Source organism: Apostichopus japonicus, chromosome 4 (assembly GCF_037975245.1).
Source record: "Apostichopus japonicus isolate 1M-3 chromosome 4, ASM3797524v1, whole genome shotgun sequence".
In the NCBI taxonomy this organism is placed as follows: Eukaryota; Metazoa; Echinodermata; class Holothuroidea; order Aspidochirotida; family Stichopodidae; genus Apostichopus; species Apostichopus japonicus.
The window spans coordinates 8,299,330-8,310,333 of record NC_092564.1 but is presented as its reverse complement, the minus strand read 5'-3'; the positions used below and the strand labels follow the sequence as shown (position 1 = coordinate 8,310,333).

Genomic DNA, 11,004 nt, shown 5'->3' with positions numbered 1-11,004 from the left:
TTTTTTTCTTCTAAGATTTCCTTTATTTGCTTTCACTTTCTACATTTCTTACCTGTTGTTAGTAAATACCATTGAAACAAAATTCAAAACAAGACCCTGTACATGTATTGAACGTTCTGCTTCCTATCCAGGTTACGATGTACAGAGGATCGAATGTATAATAAAGTTAGGTACTGTGAGATGTAGTTTAGTTCTCAATCTGATAGTTTCGAAGTAAATAACCACATGTACCTGAATAGATGAATACCGACCTTTAAACTTAGTCCGGCTCCGTATCCGCACCTTTGGTAATGCTAAGTTAGGCCACACAGTACAAGTTAACTTCGAAGGTCTAGCCTAAGCAATTGGATAGGATAGGCTTAACCAACGTTAAATATGTGTTAAGCAAAACGTTAACTTATATATTTAGTTACAAGTTTATTTAGAATCAAACTCAAACGGTTTTTCATTGGAGCTAAAACATAAAATTTTCAAACAAATCACAAACATACAAAAAAAAAACGAAAATTAACTTGTTCAAACAAGAAGTTCAGCCTAGGTTTTCACCACATCAATGAGGGCTTGCAAAGATATGTGTCTTTAAAGGCATTGAAGACTCGCCCCAAACCGCGTGCGGCCGTCTGAAAAAGTTAACTTTCTGTTGCTTGCAAGTGACGTTTTGTTCGTGTCGCTACAAAATGCAGACAGTACAGTAATGAAACCTGATACCTTGTTATCTTTAGTTGGACCTGAGATGTCCATCGCTGTATCATTTGTATACTATGCTGTGGGTATTGACCGCAGTTGTATGTACTGACTGTACACTAATGTCTAATTACCGACGGTAGCAAGCTGAGTGTGTATTTTCTGGGATCGATGGTGCTGTTAAAACTTCTGTTACACCTCATTCGAAACTAGGTCAAATTACCGGCATTAGACGTTTCTTTTTGCGCGAGTCTCCACACCCTTTAACTGGATTCGCTGAGATCTTGACTAAAAAGCCATTTGGAGCTTAGCATAACTATCAGTCTGTGGAATTAATAGAAACCAAACTGTTGGCAATGCCCAACTTTTGAGGCCTTGGTAAATTTCATTTTTTTTTAAATATTAAAGCAATTATTGTCTGACATAACTAGGTTAGTATAAGCATAATACAAAGTCTGTAGAGATACCCTGTCATATCAAATTCAAAATATCATTGACAATGGTGATATTGCATCTACCACTGTGACTTTCAAACTGTTAATTTGCATCTACACTTTTCAGATTTCAAAATGATTGAATCATTACAAGCCAGACAGGTGGGAAGCAAAGACTTTGGCACAATCTATGCCCATTTGTGTTCCCTCCAGGATACTTGCCCTTTGACATCAGTAAAAACGCACCTAAGGGATGGTGCCATTGATCTGAATGTGGACCGTATTCGATTACCGGATTGGATTCCGATACTGAATTCCTTGAGAATAAATAAAAATCTTCGAAAGGTATCCTTGAAAAGTTACTATCAGAAGCCAGTTAAAGTGGATGGTTAGTTTAGTGTTACTTTTGTTTGTCTCAAAGCTTTATAATTCATTATTTGCACTGCATTACACTCCCAAGCAATGGACATATTAATTGGCATTTATGAAGTGCCTAACTGATATGAATTTCCATTTATGAAGTTGATATAAATTTGGAGTTCCGTGAAATGGATCACCTTCATGCAGTTGCATCATGATTTTGAAGTGATAATTTTTGTATCAGTATGTGCTAGTGTTTACACGGGTCCAAAAATCGGGAACCGGGTGCCCGAGAGCTGTTACCTGTCGGGTACTCGGAAAAAAATGTTTACCCTCGTGTATCGCGATTTTTAAGAAATTATATATTGGATGCTATAATAAATGAATTATTCTCCACTGACAATGTTTTCATGTTCAAATGCGTAGATGTAAGATAAGGTATAAAACCTTCCTCAATAATTTCTATTAGCTTTTGTTTCTTTCATTAACTTGTTCATAACTTCATATAATTAACATCACTACAATCATCCCACTGCCGCCACTGCTTATGTCTGCTCTCCACCTCTGTTGGATCAGACCATATAAACTACTTCACCACAAGAAGGCAATCTATCGCCAGATAACAGAGGTTTAGAACCTGTGCTATGTTAGCTGGTGTTAGTGATCGTCATAATTTCTGCTAATATTAAACCGGTCTCTTTTCAGGTGGGAAATTGGCAACAGGTCAGCACCTGAGGTCAATTCATAAGCCACCTCCTCTTTTATCTAAAGATGTTACCTCTAAAATGTGTACAGCCTTAAAGGAATGCCTTCAAGTAACAGAATCCTTGGAATCGCTCAGTCTTCAGGGAATCCCTCTTCGGCGTTACGATATGCAGACTATAGCAAAGGTTAGCTTTTGTCAGTATTACTTGACTGATTCTAGGTCCTCTAGTGAACACCTTTGGTTATATTTTCACTGGAAAATAAGGCCATGGAAATATGTGTACATTGGCTTTGTACTTTATGGTTTCATTGACGTTAATTTAAAATGTCTTCTTTTTCATGATGTTTAAACGTTAATCATGTCATATGTTGTTCTTTGTTTGATTGATTAATCTATCCATAGGGATTGTCCAAGACGAGAGCACTACACCATCTCTCCATGGAGTACTGCCGGATCAGCCACGCTAGTGTAGAAGTGCTGTGTCAGGCAATCCAAAGTTCACCTTGTATCAAGAGTATTAATCTCACTGGTTGTGGAGTCACCAAAAAGGGAGCAGAGGCAATTTCAAAGTTAATCAAAGTAAGAAGAGTGACAGCAAACTAGATCTCATTGCCTCAATTGCAGTAGTAGTGTATCACAGATTTCTTTTGGCATTGAATATTTATTCGAAATTGGCACGCGAAGTATAAGCTTTGACACTCCTGATTAAGTCATCCTTTTACGTTTATATTGAGGCTATTTTCACCCAATCAGAGTATCAGATCCCCAGCATATTAACTTTTTTCCACTATTATTTTTTCAGTGTCTTGAAATATGATAAATTAATTAAAAACTTCTTTATAGATGAAAAATACTGATTCAAATCTAAAAATTTTTATTGGCATGTGACAAAGTGCATGATCTTTTGGAATCTTAATGCTATTGTCATTATTGGTTGGGGCTAATAACCACCGTTTGCACCAGTTTGGTTAAGAGGAAATAGTTTTTCACAATCAACACAGAACACTTAGATACCTACAGTTATGTTTTAACAAAATGTGAGTAAATGTGGTGAGAACTTTACCCGGGTTGTCTCATCATAGTTTGTGTAGCTCAATGAACCACTTCACACATTTCTTACTGTATTTTCAGCATCAATCAACATCTCGTCACAGCGAAGCGTGGAAGGACAGCCTAAGATACAGGAGACCAAACCTTGACCAAATGCCAGGCCTTAGGAGGATCACCTTAAACAACAATCCTCTCATAAATGACTCTGGTGCCCTCTATATAGCTGATGCTTTAAAGGATGACCTTTGGCTCAAAGGTGAATATTGCAAACAAACAACTACAGTACAAGAGTGAACAGAAATTTGTTTCATTATCACTCCTTGAAGTTAACATTGGAAGTCTGTAGTCAGACGGAACGATTGTAAGACTAGTTTTTGTCCTTCCTAATATATCAATATGCAAGTCTTGCTCTGACCTAGAACTAATGACATTTGAGGTTTATTTCATTTTCTCACATATCTTGCAGCTCTTGACATGCAACATTGTGGTATTTCAAACGTTGGCGCTGTTGCAATTTTGGAAGCCTTGAGAGGCAACACTACTGTTGTTGTACTTGACATAAGGAGGAACCCTCTCATAGGTAAGTTCAGTTTGATCATGTTTCAACAGTAAAATTTATTCTCATTGCTTTGTCCTGTACTCCATAATGAAGTATTTACTGAAGTTGTAGTTAGTCTACTAACCGGTCAGTTTTGTTCAAGTATTTGTCAGTGCAATAACATGCAAGCATGTATCTTAAAATTAATTTAAAATTTGAATCTGTTTACTATCAATAGATCACAGTCTACTAAAGGAAGTCATTGAACAAGTCCTCATAAATGGAGAAGGAAGAGAAGAGGAGGTAATTAATCACTTGCATTGATTATTATCATTATGGTTTATTTAATATTTATCAAATAGAAACTATTTTGTTGAGAAGGATCATCCCTCTCTCACTCTGCTCAGTATCCCCACTCCTAATTTGTCATGTTTAAATGGGGGGGGGGGGGGAAAGGTTGGAATAGTGTCATAAACTAATCATTTTAATTATTGAAAATAAAATAATTGGAAAATAAATAATTGCAGATTAACAATTTACAAGATTTAAATTTGAATAACTTTGTCATTTTTCCTAGTACCCATGGTTAACAGCCACCTCGATGGATCCTCCCCAAAAGGCACCATCAGGAATGGTGAAGAAGAAACGAAAAGGAAAGAAAAAAGAGAGGAAGTCGTCTCCCGTACCAAGACCGGTACAATCGAAAACATCTGTAACAGTGTATAAAGAGAGGCAGCCTGTAACCAGGCCTGGACCAGGGTTCATTCCGTGGAGGTCAGCAGCGAGAGCAGAGGAGAGAAAACGGTGAGATGGAGAAAGAATAAAGTAGGGCATCCATTAGTTTGATTAACGACAAGCAAATACATTGACAAGAACTGATTGTGTTTGAAATGTTATGTCTACTGTCCTGGCATATAGAACACAATGCTGTTAAGGGATTTGCATTAGTGGCATAAGAGATAATGATTTCTTTCAGAAAGTCTGTTACATGTCAACAAAAATTGAAGCCCTAGGAGATGTCAGTCATTTATTTAAATTCAAATGTAATAATCATAATTTGTTTAGAAACTGCTTGCCTGAAGTATCATCATGAAGTGATTCAACCTATTATTTGCTTTTCACCTTCTGTGATTTAGCTAAACATTGTTATTGTAGAAATTAAAAACAAAGGGGTGTGGGCCTTACCCCTTTTTTTGTTAAATGCGATTGACAAGTATTGAGGCTCTCAACTCTGAATGTGAACTTTTTCATATCTGAATCTATTTGTTTGCCCAATATTCCTTTCCTTATAAAGCATACTCAAGTTTTAAAATAATGTATAAATCTTTTTTTGCAAACTTTGTAAACTAGGTCAGCCACACCAGCCGATACCATGCAACCCACTACAGCAGGAAAAACAAGTGGAGGGGTACAATCTGGTTCCACTGTTCGCATCCATCACACTCCACCACGCAGGAGGACATCTCCCAAATCAAACAAGTTATTATCATCATCAGTGGTGATAGAGGAGTCATCAGGGAGTGATGATGATAATGATGATGATGACACCACCACAAAGGATGAGAGCACTAGCACCACATCCCAGATGATTAGGAGGCAGCATGAGAGAGAGAACAAGGAAATTATGGTGAGGAGATATTACTTCAAATCTTCCATCACAGGCAGCTTGTTGTGTTTGTAAGATATCATCTCTGGCAGTGCTATGACAGGAGCACAAAATGTATTACTTGTTTGTTGTAGTAGTGACATCAGAATGTCCCACTCAATGACTTACACACTTTATCAAAGAAATGTAGTCTTGTAGAAGTCCTTGTAGAAGTTTTTTTCTTAACGTGGTAAAAACTAATCATCACTGGATAGCTGAACACAGGTCATTCATGGCTCTTTCAGTTTTTGCCATCACGAACAATGAGAGCCACATCACTTACCGGTAAACAAACTCTCTATACAGCTCTTGAAGGTTTAAAAGTAGGTTAGAGCATGCCAAAACCTATTAACAAAACCATAAAAATATGTACTACAAATGAATTCAGTATTTGGGTATTTGATAGGACATTTTATGTATGATTTGTCCAAATACCATGACCTTTAAAGAAAATGTGATCGTTAAGCAGGAAGATCGTGAACGTATGGTAGTCATTATAGATCTCTGACTCTCTAAATATCCATATCAGATATTGTGATCGACAGTGCTACAAATGCAAGCTCTCTGAATAGAAGGCAACAAAACAACCCCCTTCATGTCACAGTGGTTTTACCACAGTGAACACTATTGTTCGTACAAGGAAATGCTACTCAGACATATCCTTGGGTAACATGGAGATGATATATAACAGCTCCCTGCTTGTACTTATGTCTTTTCTCATAGTGTTATGTTATAGTGGCCGTTGTATTGATAGCCCTGTAGAGTTAACTGTTGACAGTTGTTTTCGCAAAAGCAATATTGACTGCTTTCGTGTATATTTAACTGCAAACATGCTACCGTCAACATTTTCAAGACTACACATAAGGTAGGAACCTTGCACCACTTTTGTACAACACCTTATCCTCCTTTCAGTGGGCTCGTTTGACCCAATTTTCTCACCACATGTACTTCCATTCAGAGAAAAAAATGCTGTTTGATAACCACATCTGTTAAAAAAATTTGTCCTTCGTTTTCCTTTTTGGCCCTTTCTAGTTTGAGTGAAATTAACTCTATATGGACTATGCCACCTCAAGAGAGGTGTTTAATATTATATATTTGAATCAGTGCTTAATAGCATAAGCTATCATTATCAGTACTTCAAAGCATAAGCCTACAATACTTTATAACAGCTGTATGTAGGCCTAGCCTAGTAAGCATAGCAAAACATGAAGTGAAGTTAATGCAGAACTTAACAATTGATCAGGCTACATACCTGCAGTAGCAGTTATACTTGAGCTAGTGAAGTGATATCAGTACATTTTTTCATAACAGAAGCCTTGGTCAAGGCGGTAGTTACTAGTAGTATCGGCACAGCTGTGGATTATGTTGCGTATACCTGTATTAATATATTTGTATTAAATATTGTGTGTAATACAGATGGTGATTTCAGTTTGTTACAGTACCCGGTACTATGTTTAGCAATAAACCTCTCTCACAGTCATATTAAAGTATTAAAAATTCTACCACAGGTCAGATTAGAAGAGCTTAAGAGACGCCTGGATCTTGAGAGTAAAGCTCGAGCCGCTGCTGATGCCCAAATTGTTGAGCTTACTGTAGACAACAGCAGACTAAGACGTCATCTTCAGATGCTTGACACTCGACATCCCATCGTAGCCGCCAGTAACCAGATGCTGAGTAGTGCAGCTGCTCAGGGCATGGATGAAGATCTTCTGAAAACCATTGAAGAGTCATTCCAAAAATTCCATTCTTTCTTGGATCTACTACGAGATGCAGGGTAAACTGTTCAATTGTTCTTTTAATATGCAGATGAATATATATTTGACATTAAAAAGTTTTCAGTAAACCCTTTTGATCCAAATGAGCCTACTTTATCAGTAAACTCAAGCAATGATAAATTGTTTAGTATATATGAACAAGTTCCTCTGTGTTATTTGTTCTGTCAGTAGTATAAAGATTACATGTTTCCTTCATAAGGTCAGCTTTGTAGACTGATTGTTAATGTAGTTATCAAGTGGCCTTCCTATGAAAAGCAACCATTTCAAAATATGTTCTTTTTCTTAAAAGCTGTTAAAGTTGGCCTATAAAGTTGTGTCATTAAAAGAGGTTGACTTGTTACTCAAGTAACGCATTCAGGTGTGTAAACCAAATAGAAGGTAAAGTTACTGGATAAGAATCAGAAGTGTTCTCTCTTTTTGAATTTATCTTGCATAATTTAGTACAGTATTGTCATTGGAGCAGTTGACCTTTCCATTGATTTGCATAATTTAGCACAGTATTGTCATTGGGGCAGTTGACCTTTACTTTGATTTGCATAATTTAGTACAGTATTGTCATTGGGGCAGTTGACCTTTACTTTGATTTGCATAATTTAGTACAGTATTGTCATTGGGGCAGTTGAAATTTCCTTTGATTTGCATGATTTAGTACAGAATTGTCATTGGGGCAGTTGACCTTTCCTTTGATTTGCATAATTTAGTACAGTATTGTCATTGGGGCAGTTGACCTTTCCTTTGATTTGCATAATTTAGTACAGTATTGTCATTGGGGCAGTTGACCTTTCCTTTGATTTGCATAATTTAGTACAGTATTGTCATTGGGGCAGTTGACCTTTCCTTTGATTTGCATAATTTAGTACAGTATTGTCATTGGGCTGTTGAACTTTCCTTTGCTTTGCATAATTTAGTACAGTAATGTCATTGGGGCAGTTGAACTTTCCTTTGATTTGCATGATTTAGTACAGAATTGTCATTGGGGCAGTTGACCTTTCCTTTGATTTGCATAATTTAGTACAGTATTGTCATTGGGGCAGTTGACCTTTCCTTTGATTTGCATGATTCAGTACAGTATTGTCATTGGGGCAGTTGACCTTTCCTATGCTTTGTAGTTTGATTGCTGTTCTTTCTTCATGATTTTTTCTGTCATCTTTCTTAAAGGTTGGGCCAGCTTTGTTCTCTTGTTGGTCTCTCTACATCAGAACTTCAAAATCCAGCAGTTGCATCCATCTTGAAAAACCACCAGCCGTCTACCTCAATGTCCAAAGGTAGGCAAGACAATGGTACAGGATTCCACACTGACAATCGAAGTGAGAATGAGCAACCTTGGCATCCTAATTCGAGTACAAATGGTTCATCCATGGTTTCAAATGGGGTGCCAAATAGGACTCATTTGAATGGACATATTTCTGTTTTTGCTTCTACAAGTGTGACTGCCACTGGTAGTCACATTGGAATGAGAATGGGTTCAGATCATGATTTAGCCTCAGAAGTTCATCCTGTTATTTCATCTACCTCAACTGGTCACGATGGTGTTACGGTGATTCAGCATGGAACCGGAGGTACCCATAGAGAAGGCATTCCTCGTGATGGCGCAGATGTTTCTGGGAAGGACAGTTCATCTGCTCGTGAGAATGATAATGAAACAAGAAATAATGATAACCCACAGAGCAACGAGTATGATACATCTCCTGTAGGTGCCAAGGAAGATCGGCACGATCAAAATGGCAGGAGAGATCAAAGAAGAGAGAGGACCCTGCCAGATGAGTCAAAGATGAGGATAGAACTCATCACTGTAACACAGGAAGAGAGGCAGGACGATGAAAATGCCAGAAATAGGAATAACAGTGGGAGTGCTTTTGAGGAAGATAAGCAAGCAAGTCCTGTGGAGCAATCTCCAGTAAGTAGCAGCATGATTGTCAAAGACCCTAGTCTAATTACACCAGATGCTTTAAAATCTGGCCGCATTCCAAGAGATACCACCAGCTTCCGGAGTCTGATACCCGAGGATATGACCCTACCAGAGGTATCTAAAGATGAAGCAGGGTTAGTCCAAGAAGCAAGTGACCCCCACGCGAGCTATTCCAACGACGATGATTTTGAATCTAGCCAGTCCGATCATTCTAAGATCAAGACTTCTACACCAGAGAAAACTCTCTCTGAACATTCTCGGGAAGAAATATTGCATAAATCTGATGAACTTCCCTCCCAAGTTGATGATGAAGACCAAAGCTCAAACAGTGATTCCCGGAATCAAAACAAATAAGTTGCCTCTAAGATAATGATGAACTGTTGAAGGAGTATTCCAGGATTGAATTTAATAATCTGTTAGGGATGTTGTTTCTTGAGCCAAATATTGAAAGGAAAGAGCAAAATTACATCAGGAAACTTATATTTACAGTTTTAAAATCACTTCTAAAGAAGTTAAGAAAGCTCTCTTTATCAAACTTTAAAGAGTGATTGTGACTCTCTCACTTTTAACCAATGTAAAGCCACAGCATCTGTGTTGTATAGTATTTCATAATACACCTTGAACTTCGTTTCTTCGACAATATTCCTCTCTTTTTTCTCTCTCTCCTTTACTCATTACAGACTTTGCATTTTGTGTCAAATTTGCCCTAATCTGATAATGAAATACTTGATCAATAAAGGAAATATTATAATTAAAGGTACCTGAGTGGTTGCTTAAGTCTACCCAAACCTCATCAGGGATTATGACATCAGATTAAACCTTAAATAGTTTGCAATGGCCATTTGTTCTTCTTTTTTTGTATTGGACTAAATGGTAAATAACTTGTTGATCAGGAGCAACTGCCTGCTTTTAATGGCATTGATATGCAAGTTTACATGTAAGGGGAACGAGTTGTGCGTAAATTTTACATGAGTTAGAAGCAAAGATACAACCCAACATGAAATTCAACTTTCAAAGTTTGTTCTACAATTAGCCTATCAGCTTTTCTTATTTTTACGGTACTCATGTGAAATCTGAAATTTTCCATAATGAACAGGAATAATAGTTACTCCCTGTTGAATCATGCAATGTAGATTTTCCACCCAATTCATTTTCTTGCCACTATTTATGATTGCTTCATTTGAGGTCGTTGAGGTGGTCTTCCATGTAGGGAGATGTGGTCTTCCCCCAGAAAATTATTGTCATGAAGTGGTGCATTCTGGGCATATTGAGGTGTAGAATTAGGTATACACTCGAAGATTTGCTAATAACTACTTTGTGGTATTCAAGAGAAAGGGGGAGGGGGTTCACACCCACTGTAACTGTGTATGCTTTGATCACTTTGTAAACAGTAAACATAACTGCTCCTCACAAATTTGCAAAATATTGGTTCAACATTCTTGCTATGTATTGCTGCATAAGTGTGGTAATTCATGAATTGTCGGGCTATCCTTTCCAAACAAGTATTCATTCAAAGATGATTCTTACCATTTTGACAACAGATTGTCTTACTTGGCTGTTGTGACAATCCATGAGAGGTTGGCATCTTTTCCAAACAATTAATAATTTCAAAGCCAATTCTTACCATTTTGACAACGGATTGTCTTACTTGGCTGTTGTTTCACCAAAATTGCACCAGACATGATCATTGGCCTGTGCAAGGGAAGGTTTTGACTTAGTGTCTTCATCAGAGCGTCAAATCCAACAGTTGTATCCATCTTGAGGAACCATCAGCCATCTGTTTTGATCACACAACCTTCCATTTAGAATTTCTTGTGTAGACCTTATTTATGATCTAAATATGCCTCAGAATGCACCTTATGTAAATCAGTCAGGAAATGTTGAACCCCCCCCCACCCACCCT

General features: G+C 37.5%; 1 protein-coding gene across 2 annotated transcripts; it reads left to right on the top strand.

Moving 5' to 3' along the window:
• The first annotated feature begins 39 nt into the window (after positions 1-39).
• LOC139966346 (centrosomal protein of 78 kDa-like) lies at positions 40-10,942 on the top strand. Of its 2 annotated transcripts, none has more exons than XM_071969252.1 (11): positions 40-170; positions 1,246-1,506; positions 2,184-2,368; positions 2,587-2,763; positions 3,316-3,490; positions 3,701-3,814; positions 4,011-4,075; positions 4,350-4,576; positions 5,123-5,399; positions 6,926-7,191; positions 8,351-10,942. In XM_071969252.1, the coding sequence occupies exons 2-11, from the start codon at positions 1,254-1,256 to the stop codon at positions 9,453-9,455; spliced, it is 2,844 nt and encodes a 947-aa protein (XP_071825353.1). In that variant the 5' UTR covers positions 40-170; positions 1,246-1,253; the 3' UTR covers positions 9,456-10,942. The 2 variants fall into 2 exon arrangements, with proteins under 2 accessions (XP_071825353.1, XP_071825352.1); XM_071969251.1 differs by having other exon boundaries at positions 66-287.
• The last annotated feature ends 62 nt before the right edge of the window (positions 10,943-11,004 follow it).

What these genes read in the sequence shown, in the direction of transcription:
- LOC139966346 (XM_071969252.1), top strand. Translation starts at nt 1,254, where the DNA reads ATGATTGAATCATTACAAGCCAGACAGGTGGGAAGCAAAGACTTTGGC. An exon ending in GGATGACCTTTGGCTCAAAG is followed by an intron (nt 3,491 to 3,700) that starts GTGAATATTGCA and finishes CATATCTTGCAG; the next exon opens with CTCTTGACATGCAACATTGT. An exon ending in AAGGAGGAACCCTCTCATAG is followed by an intron (nt 3,815 to 4,010) that starts GTAAGTTCAGTT and finishes TACTATCAATAG; the next exon opens with ATCACAGTCTACTAAAGGAA.